Source organism: Nomascus leucogenys, chromosome 12 (genome assembly GCF_006542625.1).
Source record: "Nomascus leucogenys isolate Asia chromosome 12, Asia_NLE_v1, whole genome shotgun sequence".
Taxonomy (NCBI): domain Eukaryota; kingdom Metazoa; phylum Chordata; class Mammalia; order Primates; family Hylobatidae; genus Nomascus; species Nomascus leucogenys.
Genome location: NC_044392.1, coordinates 20,668,809 through 20,690,369, shown reverse-complemented (window position 1 = coordinate 20,690,369; position 21,561 = coordinate 20,668,809). Strand labels below are relative to the sequence as shown.

Genomic DNA, 21,561 nt, shown 5'->3' with positions numbered 1-21,561 from the left:
CAAGAGGTTCTCAGAAGGGACCTGTCAGTTCTTGGTTAAAAAAACCCTGAAAGAGAAGGACTATGGGGGAACTGATGGCATTCCTGTTACCTCTCATCATTGTGTTAATGGTGAAGCGCAGCGATTCCTGTGAGTATCCCACGTTCTCTTCTCTCCTAACTCCAAAGTCGAGGCAGCCTAGAAGGCACAGCTTTTCTTCCTAAAACTTGTGGTGAAATATATAGAAGCCAGGGGCAGAAAAGTGTATGTATTACACTCAGGACTCCAGGAGCAATGGATTACCTGAACAGTTTCCCAGTTCATATTTGTAGGATTTTGATGTCACCACCTTCTGAGGGAGGGGGAGCCATTCTAGAAAGACTCTGGAACTTCCTCACTTTCCCTCTGAGCATGGCCTCCTTTCTTTTCTGCTCATATTTTTTCTTTTACTTTTGTTTCTCCTCTTTTCTAACTTCCAGAGTCTCATGAGGATGTAGTCAGAGTTTCAGGGGCATTAACAGTGGAGCAGATCTGTTGTTCAGGTTTATTTATGTTTTCCCTCCTCAACACAAGCCCTACCTGTAACAAAAGATCCAAGAAAGATAAAACCATGGCTCTGGGTTTGTTTACTTACGGTGAGAAGTATTAATCAAGTAGAAGGGAGAGTTTTTCATTGTTCGGGGAGCTCAAGTCACTGGGGAAGCAAATGCCTTCTGTTGCCTCAAATAGGGGAAAGGGCCCATGGGCTAGAACCACCAGGCTTCTCTGCCCTAGGCACTTGCTCTCTGGGCTGAGGACTGGTACTGGTGGGCAGTGTCCAGAACTTAGACTTGGCCACCACCATAGGTGTGACTGATGAACATGAGAGGAAGGAGTTCTTTCAAATCACCCATACACATAGACAGTGGAATGACTGACAATGGAGCTTTGGAAGGGCGAGGGGGGGTGCATGATGAGAAATTACTTAATGGGTACAATGTGTGTTACTTGGGTGACGGATGCCTTAAAGCCCCAACTTGACCACTACACAATCTATGCTATAACAAAATTGCATGTGTACATCATAAATTTATACAAATAAAAAAATTTAAAATCATATGGCTGAGAGTGGTGGCTCACACCTGTAATCCTAGCACATTGGGAGGGCGAGGCAGGTGGATCACTTGAGGTCAGGAGTTTGAAACCAGCTTGGCCATCATAGTGAAACCCCATCTCTACTAAAAATACAAAAAATTAGCTGGGCATGGTCGTGGGCACCTGTGACCAGCTACTCGGGAGACTGAGGCAGGAGAATCACTTGAACCCAGGAGGCGGAGGTTGCAGTGAGCTGAGATCACGCCACCGCACTCTAGCCTCGGTGACAGAGCGGGACTCCATCTCAAAAAAAAAAAAAATCCATATATTAATTGTTCAAATATTGATTGATGGCCTACTATGTGCCAGGCACTTTGGGGGATATGGCAGCGAACAAGACAAACATAGTCTCTGCTTCCATGAAAATTTAATCCAGAAAGTGTAATCATTTATGGGAAAGATTTGGGGTGAGGATAAGAGGCAGAAGATGAAAGAGGAAAGGAGGAGAGAAGTAAAAGGTGATATTTTTGGAAGTAATAAACTTATATATTACCTGCATGTGATTCTCAAAGAACTCTCCAATAATATGGAATAATATTCCTTAAACATATTATCTCCTATGACAATCTCACTGACTATTTGTGGTAGGTGAAGAAAATATCCCCATTTAAAGACGAGGCCTAGATTTTTCTCTAGGCCTAGAGAGTGACCACACTCACATAAGGAGCAACCTGAAGGAGACCAGATCTTCCGGCCCTCGGTCCAGGGCTGTTCCACAATGTCATTGCTCCTTTGGGTGTGACGACTTGTCACTTTGATAATTGGGGGGACAGGAAATAAAACAAGTAAGTTATAAAGGCAAGGGAAGGTCACTTGGTGCTGGCTGTTCTCCTTCTGACTCCTTAGAGTGCGTCCTTCTCTGTTCTGTTCTGTGTCCTTGAGGCTGACTGCTAGACTGCATCACCTAGACTGTCTTGCAAGCTGATTTCTGCTTGGGTTCATACAATGGGAGACACTGAAAGGAGAGAGGTCAGAGAGCAGGGAGGAAAGAGAGGCTGGGATACATCCTTCTTGCTCCTTCCCCACTTTCTGTGATGTCTTTGGCAGTAGCTGTGTTCTTCTGTAATGCTGTCTTCCCTGAATAACCCCTTCTTCATGGTTCTAGCTCCCATTGGGCTTCAGTAACAGTATTTGCTATTCTTATCTCTTAAGCCCTAGGGGTGATAATGGCTTCCCATAGTTGTTAGCCTGCAGGTGCCCATCATCCTTGTTTGTTCCGTTAACCTTGACCATATCTCTCTGCAAGGAGTCCCTTCATTAAGATCTCCTCACGTGACCCATCTGGCTTGAAGGCTGTTTCCTGCCTTCAACTGAACATTCCTGGGCTTTGAGGGATATTGGCTGGGAAAGGATATGAGATTATGAAAAAAGACTCGGTCTACTTGATATTTATGCCTAGTGCTAGCCCTGAATGGGAGCTATATACCAGTAATAGATGGGGAAACACAGGGAGGAGATACTGCAGGGTTGTGGGTCATTACTCCAGGAAATGTCAACATAACTCCAACATCACTTACAGTATGTTGCTTTCCTCAACTCCATAGCCTGCAGTTGACTCCTCCTTCCTTTGTGCTCCCATAGCTCCTGTTCACAGTTCTATAATTTTCCATTTACAAAAATCTTCCCTTTGAGGCTCTCCTTAAAGACAGAAACAGGTATCTTCATTTTTTTTCTCATTTCTCTGGTACTACCTAGTGCCCAACAGGCACTTAGTAAATGTTTGCTGGGTGAATTTATGTTCGGAGGTAATGTCCCTAAGAAATCACAGTTATTTGACTCGGAGCCATAGAGAGCTCGGGCAGTAATAATGACTGCAAATTCAAAACTGTGGCTTACTATAGTTGCAGGATTTGTATTAAAAAGATGTTTCATGTTTTTACAACTAATCTTGTTCTTCATTTCAGCCTGTGTGAAACTGTGAATTGGTGATATGGGTGGGTGTAATCAGACTGGGGGCTGGGATTTCTCATGCATAGCCATATGTGATTTGTGTGTTTCATCTCGACATAACCAAGGTCAGTCTCTTGATATTACTCATACTTTTATGGCTGTATCAATCTGCTATATCAATCTACTTCATGAATGGTGGAGTCCTTCACAGGCGAGGTCTGATGATGGATAAGCTCCCTAAGCTGCCAACTGGGCTAGTGTTAAAAAACAGACTTGCATATTATCTGCTTAGAAGTGACCTTGAGTTCAAAGAGTTAACATGAGAAAATATGGGCGTTTTCTATAGACTTTATTAGATAGACTTCAGTCTGTTTCCATGGAGCCGTTGCCAAGGTACATGCCATAGAAATTTCTCCAAGACAATGTTTCACTTCCCTAAGGCCCTCTTTTTAATTGGCGTTGAATCCATCTAAACTTGAGAAATTCAACTAATTTGCAGATTTTTCTTTTGACTAGTTGAAATATCTGTCTATTCTCACTTGACCTCAATCCTCTTACCCCACAGTATTGCTAAGAGCTGGAGGGAAGGAGCCTAAGTTAAAGATCAAACACATGACTCTTTGAACACTTATTTTAGGGAACTCAAATTGAGACAGATGACAAAGGATGTTTTTTCTGATGTATGAATTTATATTTATTGGGGAAAATCTTTCAAGAGTATACATATTAAGTCACATTTTGTTATAACTTCAAAGGATCATTTTAGAAGAATAAAATTTATAAAATTGGGATTTTCTGGGAAACATGAGACATATAGTCATCATTGTGTACAGAGAGTACTGAAGGAAAAAAGACACCAGAGCTCATTCATTCGTTTTCCAAAACTCCACATGGTCCTACAGGGCTCACTTCCTTACTCCGTTCACATCTCTGCTCAAATGCACATGCTCTGGTCCCTCTATCTAAAAGATCAGGCCTTCTCCTCTCCACACTCTCTTTTCTGTGCTTTACTTTTCTTCATAATCTTTATCTCCACCTGACCTTTTACTATATGTGTATTTATTGCCACTCTCTTGTCTAGAAATTATCTCAGAGGGCTGGGACTTTCATGTGTTCATTGCTGTGTTTCCAGCAGCTAGGACTGTGCTTACTGGACATTCAGAAAAGAATATACCTATATGAAGTGAGACATTGGCAACCTTCAAAAGGGTAGCCTCAGAAGAGTAGCTCACAAGCCAAACTTGTGACAGTTGCCACTTTTATGCTCTAAGTTCCTGTTAGACAAGTCATTAGGAGAGGGGACTAATGGTTCTTGCTGCACATAGAACCATCCATGAACATGGTCTGAGATGTGTCCAAAGGTCCCCTTAACTAAAAATATTGCCACCTACTTCTCCCCTCATTCCCACGATGCTCGAAATTCCAAAGAGTCATTCCCAGGAATCATAATCATTTTTACCTTATTAAGGTATTGGACTACTTGAGAGAGCCAATAAATAATCAGACTGTGTTGATCTGCTTATCCAGTCAGGACTCACGGCCACTTGTATGTAGGAAGGTCTGGAGCCTGTGGCCCCAGGGACTGGGAAATCAGAGGCAGTGAGTCATCCTTGACACAAGGGGGTGGGAGAGAACAGTGATAATCCAGGGGCTAGAAGCCTGAGACAGCCTGGCCTGGGAAGCTTCCCCTACACTAGGGAGGGTTGGGTAGTCTTAAGGTAGAGGGACTTCCCATGGAGAGATCACAGTGTGATTCCTGGTTCCTTCACTTACGAATTCTAAGGATGATCTTGGGCAGTTAATCTCTCTGCACCTATTTTCTTTTCTTTCTTTCTTTTTTTTTTTTTTTTTGAGATGGAGTTTTGCTCTTGTTGCCCAGGCTGGAGTGCAATGGTGTGATCTCGGCTCACTGCAGCCTCCACCTCCCGTGTTCAAGTGATTCTCCTGCCTCAGCCTCCCAAGTAACTGGGATTACAGGCATGCGCCACCACACCCAACTAATTTTTTTGTATTTTTAGTAGGGACAGGGTTTCTCCATGTTGGCCAGGCTGGTTTTGAACTCTTGACCTCAGGTGATCCGCCCGCCTTGGCCCCTGCAAAGTGCTGGGATTACAGGCATGAGCCACCATGCCCGGACTCTCTGTACCTATTTTCTATCTGTGGGTTGGAATTATAAGACCTACCTCAAAAGTTTGTTAGAAGAGTAAGTGAAACCCATGTTTATCAAGGGCTTAGAATGGTACCTAACACAAGGTACATGCTCAATAAACAAATACAGTTGTGATGACTAAGATGCTGCTGCCCTTTATGCCTCATTGAAGGCCCATCTGATCTGCCACCTTCTCCTTGGAACATTTCCCAGTGGATCCCTTCTCATGGGACCGTGGTCTCTCTTCTCTGAGTGGCTGGAGCACTCCATTGGTACTCTTTTCTGGCACTTGCTGCTTGTTGCCGTGTGTGGTGGCATTGCATTTATTTGTTATGTGCTTTAGCTCCCCAATAATACTGTAAATTCCTGGAGGAAAGAGCTGGTATCTGATTTGTTCTTCTCTTCCTAACATTGCCTCCAATTCCTCATACATAGATAAGAATTGCCCCCATGAGGCCCCACTGAATAGATAAGAATTGCCCCCATGAGGCTAGGCGCGGTGGCTCATGCCTGTAATCCCAACACTTTGGGAGGCTGAGGCGGGTGGATCACCTGAGGTCAGGAGTTTGAGACCAGCCTGACCAACGTGGTGAAACCCTGTCTCTACTAAAAATACAAAAATTAGCTGAGTGTGGTGGTGGGTGCCTATAATCCCAACTACTCCGGAGGCTGAGGCAGGAGAATCACTTGAACCTGGGAGGCAGAGGTTGCAGTGAGCCAAGATCATGCCACTGCACTCCAGCCTGGGTGTCAGAGTGAGACTCCATCTCAAAAAAAAAAAAAAAGGAAAGAAAAAAGAAAAGAAAAGAAAAATTGCCCTCATGGATGAAAGTGTGAAAACACTTCATCAATTATTTTACAATCCAGTGATTTTCACAGCCTTTTGTAAGAATAGCCCAACCGGTTAACGGACAGGTTAAAGGGAACATGATTTAGAACTATCAAGTAGCCATTGCACCTAGCCTAAGAGCTTTTTGGTTGTGTTGTTCAGGTTCTCCAGCACTATCTGTCAGAAGCTGATGAGACGGGGCAGGAGATGCCCTTTGAGAAGTAGCTTGACTGGTTTAGACAGAAGACCAAGTTCTAAATTGTATATTTCAGCTTAATAAGTGAGTTGATGCTGATGATCTATCTGTTCATGGAAAGGGAGAGAGAGACTTAATTTCAAAATTATTAGGGCAAGAAAGGGGAAATGGAAGATTAGATCAAATGATATGCAATTGCCATTTTTGTAGGTCAAAAATGGTCAAATATTGGCCTTTCCAAATGATTCAAAATCTGATTATCTCTGCAACAAATCCTGGTAGGATATACATTATCACAAAGTTTAATGTTCTAGGAGAGAGAGGGTACCTGGACTTTTCCTCATCTTTTCTGTTGTGAGTTATTGACTGAACATGTGTCAATCAACTTCCCACCACAGCAGAGGTAACATTTTAAAAGCCCAGCTAAGGAGCAAGCATGACTTGTTCCTGTGGAGGCACCAGATGGGTAACTGGGCCCATGGCAAATGAAGAGGAGAGGGCTGTGATGTCCTGGAGCAGAGCCACGCTGGGCTGAACCAGTGATGGATGGGTGTGACTGACAGAGTGAGTCCATCCTTTAGGGGCCTGGACTTTGAAGTCAAGGCTGGCTGGTGGAGAACAACTGTTTCAAAACCAGGAATCAGAATTAGATTGAAGTTAAAAAAAAAAAAAAAGAAAGAAAAGAAAGAGAGAGAGAGAGACAGGAAGGAAGGAAGGAAGGAAGGAAGGAAGGAAGGAAGGAAGGAAGGAAGGAAAAAGAAAGAGAGAGAGAGAAAGACAGACACAGCCAGGCATGGTGGCTCATGTCTGTAATCCCAGCATTTTGGGAGGCCAAGGCAGGGGGAATCGTGATGTAGGAGTTCAAGACCAGCCTGACCAACATGGTGAAACTAAAAATACAAAAAATTAGCTGGGTGTGGTGGCAGGCACCTGTAATCCCAGCTACTTGGGAGGCTGAGACAGGAGAATCGTTTGAACCTGGGAGGCAGAGGTTGCAGTGAGCCGAGATCACGCCACTGCACTCTAGCCCAGGCAACAGAGTGAGACTCTGTCTCAAAAAAAAAAAAAAAAGACACAATACTTACTTGGACAGTATTGTCAACAGACCGTATTTCTCTCTATCTACCTCTTTTGACTTCAGATAATGCAAATTCTTACGAAAATTACATTTTTATAAGAAAGCAAAGTTACGTGAATTGTACATATTATGTTTGGAGATGGTGCTGGTGATACTTACCTGGAATAAATCCTGCTATTGGGCACTAATGCCCCAAGTTGTTAATACTGGAGGTTTTTTGGTTTGTCGGCATCTAGCAGGAATGTAGACCCCAGAGATCATAAAAATAGAAAACCCAGATTCCAGGGGATGTTCTACACCAACCCAGCTTAGCTCAGCAACACAGCATCTTTTTTTCTTCCTTCTTTTTTCTCCTCTCCACATTCTCTGCCTGGGGTCTGCTCTCCGTGGGGTTTTTTTCCCGTGAATAATTATGGAAGTGATTCCTCCCTCTTTCTTTTCCCCTCACTCCCTCAACTCCAGCTACAGGCCTTTGTGCTGCTCCTGGAATGTGCCAGGCATGTTCTTTCCTGGGGCCTTTGCATGGCCCTTCTTGTCCAGACTGCTGTCCCCAGACACCTGCCTGTCTCCCCAACTCCTTGCAGGCACTTGCTCAGAATTCAGCTTTGTGGGAGACCTTCCTTAATAGGCCTTCCTTTTTTAAGTAGTGTTGCCCATTCCTCTTTGCAGTTTTATTTTTCTCCACTGTACTTTAAAAAAATTACATATTTTATTTTCTAATCTGTCTTCTCCCCTTCCCCCCACTAGGGTGTAGACTCCATGAAGGCAGACATTTTTATCTGTTTGGTCTGGTACAAGCTTAGGGCCTAGAAGAGTGGCTGGCACAGAAGAAGTATTGGATATACAAATGAATATTAAGGAAGTGTGAGAAATAATATTCACAACGTGTTCCTCCTTTTGGGGCCTCCTTCTTTAGACAGTTGTGTACCTCCAGTGTAGCCACAAAACTTTCCAGATGTGAAAAAATAGAACTATTTCAAAACCAATTGCAGAATATATATAGTACTTTTTGCAGATCCCAGATTGCAGTTCGACTCTCCATTCACCAGCCTTCCCTTGAATCAAAAATGATTTTTTTTTTTTTTTGAGATGGAGTCTTGCTCTTGTTGCCCAGGCTGGAGTGCAGTGGTGCGATCTCGGCTCACCGCAACCTCTGCCTCCCAGGTTCAAGCAATTCTCCTGCCTCACCTCCCGAGTAGCTGGGATTACAGGCATGCGCCACCATGCCTGGCTAATTTTGTATTTTTAGTAGGGACGGGGTTTCTCCATGTTGGTCAGGCTGGTCTTGAACTCCTGACCTTAGGTGATCCGCCCACCTCAGCCTCCAAAAGTGCTGGGATTACAGGCATGAGCCACCGCGCCCGGCCAAATCAAAAATATTTTTTAGGCTGGGTGCGGTGACTCACGCCTATAATCCCAGCACTTTGGGAGACCAAGGCAGGCAGATCACCTGAGGTCAGGAGTTCAAGACCAGCCTGGCCAACATGGCAAAAACCCGTCTATACTAAAAAAAAATACAAAAATTAGCCGGGAGTGATGGTGAGCACCTGTAATCCCAGCTACTTGGGAGGCTGGGGCAGGGAGAATTGCCTGAAGCAGGGAGGCAGAGGTTGCAGTGAGCCGAGATCATGCCACTGCACTCCAACCTGGGCGACAGAACGAGACTCTGTCTCAAAAAAGATCCAGGTTAAATAGATTCATATTCATTTCAGCATATTTCATATTCCAAACCACAGAAATAAAGTGTTTCACCAACAATTTAATTCACCAAATATTTACCAAGCTACTACCATGTGCCAAGGTCCCTGTGCTAAGCTTTGCAGGAAATACAAAGGAAAAAAGCTAAGTCCCTGTTCTTAAGTGCTTTAAGATTGCGAAGCAGGTAGAAGGTAGTAAGCAGAGGGAAACAGAAGGCAGAATCTGGTAGCTGTTGGTTTTACGACAGAACTCATGCTCTGATGCAATCTCTGGCTCTTGTTTGCATAAGAACCAAACTCTTATGCAAGAGGCTCTCATGGCTACCCCAGAGGCTTCCACTGTCTTCCCTCCCAACCCAAGCCCTCACCCACCATAGGAAGGGAAGGGGGAAGTAAAAGGTCAAAGCAATACAGAGGGACATTGGGACCTTATGCTGCCCCAGCCTGTGGGAGGCCAGCCTCCATCCTGTTCAGTATTGCAGCCGACATGCAGGATAACACCTGCGAGGGAGGAACCAATGGGGCGGGAATACCTACTCTGAACCCTGCCAAACTGCTACACCCCAGCTCCAGGAGCAGGAAGAAGAAGTGCTAACAATGATTTTACAGAACACGTACAATCAATTGCTGGGCATGGTGGCTCACATCTCTAATCCCAGCACTTTGGGAGGCCAAAGTGGGAGGATCACTTAAGGCCAGGAATTTGAGACCAGCCTGGGCAACATAGACCCTGTCTCTATTAAAAAGAAGTGGTGACATTTGCTTGTAGTCCCAGCTACTCAGGAGGCTGAGGTGAGAGGACCACTTAAGCCCAGGAATTCAAGGCTGCAGTGAGCTGTGATCATGTCACTGCACTCCAGCTTGGGCAACAGAGCAAAACCCTGTCATACACACACACACACACACACACGCACACACATACACACACTAACTAGTACAATCAGTTGCTCTGGGAGATACCTCTCAGGGCCTTCTGTTTCTCCTAGTAGGCAAGGTAAGGGTACCCTGGCCTTGGGGTGGTCAATTCTAAAAGATAACCTGCACATTATGAGTTATTTCATAAGGATTTTTAGAGAAAAGAAAAATATAAACAAACTTGTAGCACACAAGCTAATCCAACTACTTTGTGAGCTGATTTTTTTTTTTTTTGTGTGATCTTTTTTTTTTTTTTTTTTCTAGAGACAGAGTCTTGCTCTGTCGCCCAGGCTGGAGTGCAGTGGCGTGATCTCGGCTCACTGCAAGCTCCGCCTCCCGGGTTCACACCATTCTCCTGCCTCAGCCTCCCAAGTAGCTGGGACTACAGGCGCCTGCCACCACGCCCAGCTAACTTTTTGTATTTTTAGTAGAGAGGGGGTTTTACCATGTTAGCCACAATGGTCTCAGTCTCCTGACCTCGTGATCCACCCTCCTCGGCCTCCCAAAGTGCTGAGATTACAGGCGTGAGTGACCGTGCCTGGCCTGATCTTTTTTCTTAACTATATGCTTATAAATGAGGAGGAAGGAATGAATATCATTAAGTGGTATTCACCCTTGCAAGGTTCTCTATAGTGGCAAGGGCCGGGTTAGAAGATCCGAATGTAGGGGAGGTCCTAAAGATGATGGCAGCAGCAGGTTGGGCAATCTGGAAAGACTGGGGAAGTGTTGTGTATTACAGTTCTTAGACACAGGCAAGAGAAGCCCCTGGATATGGCCCCACATTCAGAGAGCCCCACTCTGGCCCTCTACTACCCACATCCCTTCCCACAGAGCGAGGAGTGTGTGAGGCTGAGGGGAGGTGGTCACCCTGTGTCTGGGCCCCTCCACTCTAGACCAGACTCCAGGCAACCAGGAACCTGGAGTTCCCCACTCAGCTGACTCAGAGCTGCTGAGGTTTACACAACAAACTCTCACTTTGGCCCATCCTTCTAAGGGTGGACTGGCTGCCCTTGTGGGCCTTGCTGGGCCCGAGGGGTGGCCAAGAGGTGGGAGGATCACTTAAGCCCAGGACAAGCTCAGACAAGAGGCAGTTTGTGGCTGAGCCTGAATGAAAAAGTAGAGGTGTTTGTGGGAGGCCCTTGGCAGTGCTGGAAGGAGCAAGAAACGGGAAGAAAAAGAGGTGAGTCTCAGGCTGAGGGCCGGGGACTGGAGGGAGACACCAGCTTTCTCTGTGCCGCCCCATTCAGGCCCAGAACTTCACATAGTGTGAGATTTTTTAATTTGAACTTGGCCTTCGAAGCCATACAAAGGGCAATCTCTCAAGGTGGAGGGATAGAACATATTTCACAGTTTGTTAGATTGATTTATTCCTTTTAAATACCTGGATCTCTGGTATGTGGCCTCCATGTGTCATCTCGACTCAGCCATGAAATCTTAGGGATGATCCTGTTTTAGGGATGAAATGTTTTTGGAGATGGGTTTTGAGGACTGGGAAGGATTTAGATGGGTCAGAACGGCAGGAGATAACAGGACAAAAGGCTCGGACATGGGCATCTGCAGACACCGGCAGGGAGAGTAGGGGAAGAAAGCCATTGCGGCTGCATGCCTTCTATTTGCCAGCTTTTGGGCATGGCATGGGGTACGTAGCCTTCTCAGCCTGGGCTCCACCTCCCAGGCATCGCCTTTCTCTGTGACGCCTGACACTGCTCCAGCCATCCCAGGCCATCTGGTTCCCATGCACGCCCCGCCTTCTCGCACCTCCTGCTTGCACATGTGGTCTCTGCTCTGCTCCCCCTGCCCTCCCTCCTGCATCCCCTCCCAGCCCTCTGCTGACTCACCTCCTACCTGTCCCTGAGACCTCCCTAAGACATCACCTTCTCTGGAAGTCTCTCCTGAGGGCCCACACCAGCTTGGATCCCGTAACACCACCCATAATGCTACCTTGAAACCACTTTGTCTCCGTCAGGCCCTAAGCTTCTTGGACAAGCTGAGAGAAGTTGTGTGGGAGCAGCAAGGAGGGCCAAACAGTTTTGTTTCATTTTGGTTTACTTTTAACCCTTATTACAATCCTTATAACTATTTAGTGAGAAGAAACAGTAGAAAAAGAATATGAAAATGGTTAACAGAGGTGGTTTGACATAATAGGAAAAGCACTGTGCTTTAAAAAAAAATTTTTTGGCCGGCCATGGTGGCTCATTCCTGTAATCCCAGCAATTTGGGAGGCCAAGGTGGGCAGATCATGAGGTCAGGAGTTCGAGACCAGCCTGACTAACATGGTAAAACCCCGTTTTTACTAAAAATACAAAAATTAGCCTGGCATGGTGGCACATACCTGTAATCCCAGCTACTCAGTAGGCTGAGGCAGGAGAATCACTTGAACCCGGGAGGCAGAGGTTGCAGTGAGCCGAGATCACACCACTGCACTCCAGCCTGGGCAACAGAGTGAGACTCTGTCTCAAAAAAAAAAAATAAATAGGCCAGTCACGGTGGCTCACGCCTGTAATCCCAGCACTTTGGAAGGCCAAGGCAGGTGGATCACGAGGTCAGGAGTTTGAGACCAGCCTGGTCAATGTGGTGAAACCCCATCTCTACTTTAAAAATATACAAAAATTAGCTGGGCATGGTGGCACGCGCCTGTAGTCCCAGCTCCTCAGGAGGCTGAGGCAGGAGAATCACTTGAACCCGGGAGGCAGAGGTTGTAGTAAGCCAGGATCACGCCACTGCACTCCAGCCTGGGTGACAGAGTGAGACTCTGTCTCAAAAAAATAAAAAATAAATAAAATAAATAGGCCAGGCGCGGTGGCTCACTGTAATCCCAGCACTTTGGGAGGCCGAGGTGAGTGGATCACGAGGTCAGGAGTACAAGACCAGCCTGGCCAAGATGGTGAAACCCCGTCTCTACAAAAAATACAAAAAAATTAGCCGGGCGTGGTGGCGAGTGCCTGTTATCCCAGCTACTCCGGAGGCTGGGGCAGAGAATTGCTTGAACCCAGTAAGCGGAGGTTGCAGTGAGCCGAGATTGCGCCACTGCACTCCAGCCTGGGAGATAGAGTGAGACTCCGTCTCAAAAAAATAAATAAAATAAAATGAATAAATTTCGGCTGGGTGCGGTGGCTCATGCCTATAATCCCAGCACTTTGGGAGACCGAGGTGTGCAGATCATGAGGTCAGGAGTTCAAGACCAGCCTGGCCAATATGATGAAACACCGACTCTACTAAAACTACAAAAAATTAGCCAGGCGTGGTGGTGTGTGCCTGTAATCTCAGCTACCTGGGAGGCTGGAGCAGGATAATCACTTGAACCCAGGAGGCGGAGGTTGCAGTGAACAGAGATCATGCCATTGCACTCCAGCCTGGGGGACAGAGCAAGACTCTGTCTCAAAAAAAAAAAAAAAATTCTCAGTGCATGTGTTTGTGTGCCTGTGTGTATATGCCCACACGTGCACACACAGAGGTGGAGTGGGGGTCCTCATTTATTCACCAGAGGCTTCTTTGGTAAAAGAAGAGGGCTGTGTTATCAGGGTTTTCAAGCCTTCAGAGTTCCCGAGGGCTCCCACAGGGACAGCTCCCCCGGTATCCCCAATGAGTGGTCTTCCCCCCTCCCCCTACAACCATAGCAGCACTCTATATTTTGTCTACGAATTGAGATTACCTATAAAATTCCATCCTGCATTTGCAAACCTGAACGAGAAAGGCTCCAAGTCGTTGGTCTGGAGCTCTAAAGTCCTGTCCAGGCCCCTGTTCCTGGGTTCTGTCATTCTGTAAGTGGAAATGGCAGCTGGGGCCTGGAGGCCTGGGTACAGCTGAGTAGGGAGCACTCGTGTGGGGCTAAATGAATGCAGTGGAAGGATCTGGATCATCTGGGACCCTACATGTCTTCCTTCTTTGCCTCTTTTCCAGGGACGCACTCTCTGAGATATTTTGGCCTGGGCATTTCGGATCCTGGCCATGGGGTCCCTGAATTTATTTCAGTTGGGTATGTGGACTCGCACCCTATCACTACGTATGACAGTGTCACTCGGCAGAAGGAGCCGCGGGCCCCATGGATGGCAGAGAATCTCGCGCCTGATCACTGGGAGAGGGGCACTCAGCTGCTGAGGGGCTTGCAGCAGACATTCAAGGTGGAACTGAAGCGCCTGAAGAGGCACTACAATCACTCAGGTGTGCACGCGGCAGAGATAGAAGCTTCCCCCATCCCACCCCACCCTGCGTAGACCCCTGGGCTGATCCCCAATGAGCGGATGCTGAATTGCACCTGCTGTGGCTTTGGCAAAGCCTGAGAAATCAGGTTGGTGGAGTTCAGGACCTTCCATCTGCCTGTGCATCTTCTGGACTGTCCCTCACTCCCCCAGGAGCACTCTGTCATTTGCCCCACCCACTCTTCCCCATCTCTGTATCCGTATCTGCATCCCATTTCCACTCAGGCTTCTGATATGCATGTCCTTTCCCATTCTAAATTTGCCCATTCTGTGTCTCACTTCCTGGTAGCCAGGCCTAGTGACTTGCTTATGCATATTGACAGTAACTTTCCCAGGGGTATTTCTGGCTCCTGCATCTCTCTCCCTCCTCCACTGCACTCAGAATAGCCACAAAGTTTATCAGTCATTCCCATTACAGAATAACTCCCCAAGGCGGGAATTAGCACACTCCTTTGACAGGCAGTAGGTACTTCACAGATACCTGCTGTCAGGTGGGCTTCCATAAGAGGGACCTCCTGGGGACTCAGCAATGCCATGGCAGGCCTGGGGGGTGACGTAAAGTAGACCAAAGGATGCTTCCAGCCATGTCCCTGCTCCCAGCACTTGAGAGCCCACCTCTGTCCCTGTGTGGACCCCTTTGGGCTTGCGTGTGTGTTCCAGGGTCTCACACTTACCAGGGAATGACTGGCTGTGAGCTGCTGGAGGATGGAAGCACCACAGGATTTCTGCAGTATGCATATGACGGGCAGGATTTCCTGATCTTCAGTAAAGACACCCTCTCCTGGCTGGCTGTAGATAATGTGGCTCACACCATCAAGAGGGCATGGGAGGCCAATCAGCATGAGTTGCAATATCAAAAGAATTGGCTGGAAGAAGAATGTATTGCCTGGCTAAGGAGATTCCTGGAGTATGGCAAAGACACCCTACAGAGAACAGGTAAAGAGAAAGAGAAGGCCTCATTCGCACATTGCTTGAACAACTGTTTTTATACATAACTCTTTTAATCTAGGTTATATCCACTGTATCCTGAAAGCCATCTCTTTAGTTGGCCTATCATGATCTCATGGCTAGAACCCCCACGAGAACTTTCCCTGGTTACTTGTGAGTGGCATCTTGACAAGATTTGACAGTTCCCCTTGTCTTGACAGAGTGGAGTACCTCCAAGGGCACCTTGTTTCTGGGGATCTATTGAGGCAAATTCTTCCATTCCGTCAATGATAAGCTGGGAAATTCTTTGGGAGATAGAGCAATTCTTACAAACTGTTTAGTTAACAAAGGGCTCACACACCACCAGTAGGAGTAAAAATCTGGATTTACCAAGACAAACGGAGGGTCTCTGCTTTACTAAAGGATTAATGAGGTTGGGCATGGTAGCTCATGCCTGTAATCCTAGCACTTTGGGAGGCTGAGGCAGGAGGATTGCTTGAGGCCAAGAGTTTACAAGAGTTTAAGACTGGCCTGGGTAACATTGTGAGACTCTGTCTCTATTAAAAAAAAAAAATTAGCTGAGCATGGTGGCACATGACTGTAGTCCCAGATACTCAGGAGGCTGAGGTGGGAGGATCTCTTGAGCCTGGAAGGTCAAGGCTGCAGTGAGCCATGATCATGATCAGCCTGGGTCACAGAGCAAGACCCTATTTAAAAAAAAAAAAAGTATTAATGTTAAGATTCCTTTCAGCAAAGAGCTCCTCTTATACCTTAAACATATGATTCAGTTGGTCAACTTTTAGTTCAGACAGAACTTTTCATCTATGATCTTGTTATTCAAAATTAATCATGTCTGTATGATGCTACAGGAAACTCCTAGATACAATGTGTGTGGGAAGATTATGGGAAGCTCCCCTCTCCAGGCCTCTATCTACATTCAGTGTCCTAATGGATTTTCAACCTTTTGGTCAAAACACACTCCTAAAAAAACAAACAAAACAACAAAAAAAAAGAAAAAACACATTCCTAGAAAAGGATCTTGGATTAATTTCTTACAGGCCCTATCAAAAAGCACAGTCCCTCCTGGTAGCATTTATTTTACCTTTAATGTTGGAAAGCCTTTTTCTGCTACCAAATATCATGCCTCAGTAAAGAGACAAGGAAAGCATTGTTGGAGTGAAGGCTCTTCTCCGTATTGGGTTGGCCGATGATAAGGTGGGGGTCAGGAGGCAAGTCAGAGATAAGTGGGAAGCAGTCCCCCCAGATAGTGCCTTTGGTCTTGATATGGCTGTTTGACCCAATTTCAGGAAGAAACATTAAGGACACGACTGTATGGAAAATTAATAGTAGTCACGAGGAAGCAAGGTCACACGTGGATACTTCTTTGGTGTCACTGCTAGAGCCCTTCTATGATATCAATTTCTTCGAAGACACAACCATGGCATGATCTACTACATACATTTGTACCTGATGGCAGTCGTCAAAATGCCAGCGCAAGTACACAAGGCAATTCGGAGCCAAAACTGAGTAGGGATGGCTGTGTTATTTATGTGCACTAAACACAGAGCTGAGAACAAGGAGTTCTAATCTCCAATCCATTGCTGACTTACTTATAGGGAACAGTCACTTACACGTTTTGTGGGTCAGTTTTCCTTGACACATAAAGGTATTTCAAAGGTTACTAGTAAACAACCCCAACACACTTTCCAAACAGTCAAAGCTGTATGACTTTCCCCGCTTAGAGGATGGAGCATGGCCCAACTCCACATTCTTCACTACCTAGCACCTTGCCATCGTGGAAGGTACACATACATAAGTTTGTTGTTGATGAACTTGAGTTCTGGGTCATTCTTCACTTTAGAAGTTTTCTGCAATAAAGAAAAATTAGGAAAGTCAGTTGCCAAGTTCTAATATTATACGCTCAGTACATAAAGCACTTTGATTTAACTTTAGCTTCTTCTTCCTAGAGCCCCCACTGGTCAGAGTAAATCGCAAAGAAACTTTTCCAGGAGTTACAACTCTCTTCTGCAAAGCTCATGGCTTTTACCCCCCAGAAATTTACATGACATGGATGAAAAATGGGGAAGAAATTGTCCAAGAAATGGATTATGGAGACATTCTTCCCAGTGGGGATGGAACCTATCAGATGTGGGCATCAGTTGAGCTTGATCCTCAGAGCAGCAACCTTTACTCCTGTCATGTGGAGCACTGCGGTGTGCACATGGTTCTTCAGGTCCCCCAGGGTAAGGATGGGGATCGTGGCTGTCTGGGGAGAAAGCATGGAGAAAGGGGTGAGCAGGAAGTCATGCTCCCTGCCAGGGAGGGGAGGATAGATCACTGCCTCACTCAGTGTGCCTTAGAATGGGTCTTTTAAATAAGTGGTTCTCACACTTTTTGGGACCAGGACGCCTTCATAGTATTAAAAAATTATTGAGGACCCCAGAGAGCTTTTGTTGATGTGGGTTATATCTATCGCTATTTACTACATTATAAATTAAAGATTTAAAAATTAAACACAAACAGGTGCAGTGGCTCACACCTGTAATCCCAGCACTTTGGGAGGCTGAGGCAGGTGGATCACTTGAGGTCAGGAGTTCGAGATCAACCTGGCCAACATGATGAAACCCCATCTCTACTAAAAATACAAAAATTAGCCAGGCGTGGTGGCGCACGCCTGTAATCCCAGCTACTCAGGAGGCTGAGGCAAGAGAATCGCTCGAACCTGGGAGGTGGAGGCTGCAGTGAGCTGACATCGCACCACTACACTCCAGCCTGTGCCAAGGGAGCGAGACTCCACCTCAAAAAAGAAACCAAAAAACAAAAAACAAAAAAACACCGCCCAGGTGCAGTGGCTCACTCCTATAATGCCGGCACTTTGAGAGGCCGAGGTGAGTGAATTTCTTGAGCCCAGGAGTTCAAGACCAGCCTGGGCAACATACTGAGATCTCATCTCTACAAAAAACACAACAATTAGCTGGGCATGATGGCACGCACCTGTAGTCCCAGCTACTCAGGAGGCTAAGGTGGGAGGATGGCTTGAGCCCAGGAGGTTGAGGCTGCAGTGAGCTATAATGGCACCACTGCACTTCCACCTGGATGACAGAGTGAGACCCTGTCTCCAAAAAAAAAATAAATACAATAAAACACAAGCTCATATTCCATTAGCAGTCAGATTGATGAGTGAGAAGCAACAGTAAGGAAAATGGTGTTGGGTTTCCTGATGATCACAGGGACAAAAGTCCCAGAAAGTTAACACAGAAGGGAAAGGGAACATGTGGATTTTTTTCTCATTTGCCTGCTTTCAGAATCGGAAACTATCCCTCTTGTGATGAAAGCTATCTCTGGGTCCATTGTTCTTGTCATTGTGCTGGCTGGAGTTGGTGTTCTAGTCTGGAGAAGAAGGCCCTGAGATAAGAGGCACATGGAAGGGATCCGGGGGGCTGCAGACTCTCCTGCATCTCTCCAGTTTTATTTTCTGCACCTGCTGCTCCGTGCTCCATTCAGAAAGGGCTTGGCTCTCAGGCTGGGATCACAGAAGGACCCGGGACAACCCTCCCACCATGTAGGGGACACAAAGCATGGATAAAGCTTGCAGGGAGAGTGGTCTCTTTTCATAGGTGATGCCTGACATCAACAAACTAGTACAACAACTGTCCAGGGGAACTGTCCCCCTGGAAGTTGGGTCAGAGAAGATATGGGGATCTTGATTTGTCTTTTTCCGAACAATCTTTTTATTATTAATTACTATTGACTCCCTCCCTCCCTCCCACCTTTCCTCCCTTCCTCCCTTCCTCCGTTCCTCCCTACCTCCCTTCCTCCCTTCCTCCCTTCCTCCCTTCCTTCCTCTCTTTTCTTCCCTCTGTTGCCCAGGCTGGAGTGTAGTCAGCTCGCTGCAGACTCCCCGCCTCCGGCTCCTATGATTCTCCTGCCTCGGCCTGCGGGCTGCCTGGGATTGCGGGCGCGCGCCACCACCCCTGCCTGGTTTTTATCCTTTGGCTGGAGGCGGGATTTTGCCATGTTGGCCAGGCTGGTCTCCAGCTCCTGACCTCCAGTGGTCTGCCCGCCTCAGCCTCCCGAGGTGCTGGGACTGCAGACGGAGTCTCCCTCACTCGGTGCTCGGTGTTGCCCTGGCTGGAGTGCGGTGGCGTGGTCTTGGCTCGCTGCAGCCTCCGCCTCCCAGCTGCCTGCCTTGGCCTCCCAGGGTGCTAGGATTGCAGCCTCTGCCCAGCCGCCACCCCGTCTGGGAGGTGGGGAGCGTCTCTGCCTGGCCGCCACCTCGTCTAGGAAGTGAGGGGCGTCTCTGCCCGGCCGCCCCGTCTGGGATCTGAGGAGCGCTTCTGCCCGGCCGCTCCTCATTTGGGTTGGTTCCAAGTCTTTGCTATTGTGAATAGTGCTGCAATAAACATACGTGTGCATATGTCTTTATAGCAGCATGATTTATAGTCCTTTGTGTATATACCCAGTAATGGGATGGCTGGGTCAAATGGTATTTCTAGTTCTAGATCCCTGAGGAATAGCCACACTGACTTCCACAATGGTTGAACTAGTTTACAGTCCCACCAACAGTGTAAAAGTGTTCCTATTTCTCCACATCCTCTCCAGCACCTGTTGTTTCCTGACTTTTTAATGATTGCCATTCTAACTGGTGTGAGATGGTATCTCATTGTGGTTTCGATTTGCATTTCTCTGATGGCAAGTGATGATGAGCATTTTTGCATGTGTTTTTTGGCTGCATAAATGTCTTCTTTTGAGAAGTGACTGTTCATGTCCTTCGACCACTTTTTGATGGGGTTGTTTGTTTTTTTCTTGTAAATTTGTTTGAGTTCATTGTAGATTCTGGATATTAGCCCTTTGTCAGATGAGTAGGTTGCAGAAATTTTCTCCCATTTTGTAAGTTGCCTGTTCATTCTGATGGTAGTTTCTTTTGCTATGCAGAAGCTCTTTAGTTTAATTAGATCCCATTCGTCAATTTTGGCTTTTGTTGCCATTGCTTTTGGTGTTTTAGACATGAAGTCCTTGCCCATGCCTATGTCCTGAATGGTAATGCCTAGGTTTTCTTCTAGGGTTTTTATGGTTTTAGGTCTAACATGTAAGTCTTTAATCCATCTTGAATTAATTTTTGTATAAGGTGTAAGGAAGGGATCCAGTTTCAGCTTTCTACATATGGCTAGCCAGTTTTCCCAGCACCATTTATTAAATAGGGAATCCTTTCCCCATTGCTTGTTTTTGTCAGGCTTGTCAAAGATCAGATAGTTGTAGATGTGCGGCATTATTTCTGAGGGCTCTGTTCTGTTCCTTTGATCTATATCTCTGTTTTGGTACCATCTCTCGGCAGAAACTCTACAAGCCAGAAGAGAGTGGGGGCCAATATTCAACATTCTTAAAGAAAAGAATTTTCAACCCAGAATTTCATATCCAGCCAAACTAAGCTTCACCATGGAATACTATGCAGCCATAAAAAATGATGAGTTAATGTCCTTTGTAGGGTACATGGATGAAACTGGATATCATCATTCTCAGTAAACTATCGCAAGGACAAAAAACCAAACACTGCATGTTCTCACTCATAGGTGGGAATTGAACAATGAGAACACATGGACACAGGAAGGGGAACATCACACTCCAGGGACTGTTGTGGGGTGGGGGGAGGGGGAAGGGATAGCATTAGGAGATATACGCAATGCTAAATGAGGAGTTAATGGGTGCAGCAAACCAACATGACACATGGATACATACGTAACAAACCTGCACATTGTGCACGTGCACCCAAAAACTTAAAGTATAATTTAAAAAAAAAAATTCCCAAACTTCTTTTTGTCTTTTCAACAACGTATTGTTTACCACCTTGTAGCAAAATAATTTCATATGTATCTCTTGTCCAGAAATACTAAGTTCTAAAAAGTAAATCTTCTCAAGTGTTAAAAAAAGAAAACAGAAAGAAAAACAAAAGAAAATCAGCTCAGAGAGTTAATGGGTCGTTAATGTTTTCTTTATAGATAAAGTACAGCACTAATCCTAATCCAATAAATGATAGTGAAACAAACAAAATTTTTTTTACAATGACATCCCTCTCTCAATAATTATACAGACTGTGAGTTCCTGCTTTTTATCTTATAGAGTTTACAAATTTGAGCTAAAGTTTGTCAAGTACTAAGAGAATCTTGACAAAGCAAGCTAAAACTGTCGATGCCTGTTTCTCAGATTGTGCTGAACACTGCATACTTTATTTTTGAGCTGTGAGGAAACATTCTTGTAATCTGACTAAAAACCCCCTTCCTTTCAGAGCAAAATGGAGCCATCTACCTTCCCGCACCAGATTGATGATTGCAGATCCCTCTTTTCCAGTTCTCCTTCCTCTAGGAGCCATGTTCTCCTCTGTCCCCCATAGACTCAAGCCTAGTGCTTGAAGCTCCTGACCACACCCACAACATACATGAGAGTAATGGGATTGAGCATTTATGGCAGTAACATAGGAGCCACAAAATGTTCTTTGCTCTTTGGCTCCAAAAAGACTGTCAGCTTTCAGTCTCTTTTGATGGACTGTTTTATCACAGTTGACTTTAAATAC

General features: G+C 46.0%; 1 protein-coding gene across 4 annotated transcripts; it reads left to right on the top strand.

The window, feature by feature from the left end:
* Nucleotides 1-62: 62 nt before the first annotated feature.
* On the top strand, nucleotides 63-21,372 carry LOC100584223 (major histocompatibility complex class I-related gene protein). Of its 4 annotated transcripts, none has more exons than XM_030823911.1 (6): nucleotides 63-129; nucleotides 13,768-14,028; nucleotides 14,862-15,002; nucleotides 16,961-17,236; nucleotides 18,299-18,398; nucleotides 21,272-21,372. In XM_030823911.1, the coding sequence occupies exons 1-6, from the start codon at nucleotides 63-65 to the stop codon at nucleotides 21,312-21,314; spliced, it is 888 nt and encodes a 295-aa protein (XP_030679771.1). In that variant the 3' UTR covers nucleotides 21,315-21,372. The 4 variants fall into 4 exon arrangements, with proteins under 4 accessions (XP_030679771.1, XP_030679770.1, XP_030679772.1 ...); XM_030823910.1 differs by having other exon boundaries at nucleotides 14,727-15,002; XM_030823912.1 differs by lacking the exon at nucleotides 16,961-17,236 and having other exon boundaries at nucleotides 14,727-15,002.
* Nucleotides 21,373-21,561: the final 189 nt, after the last annotated feature.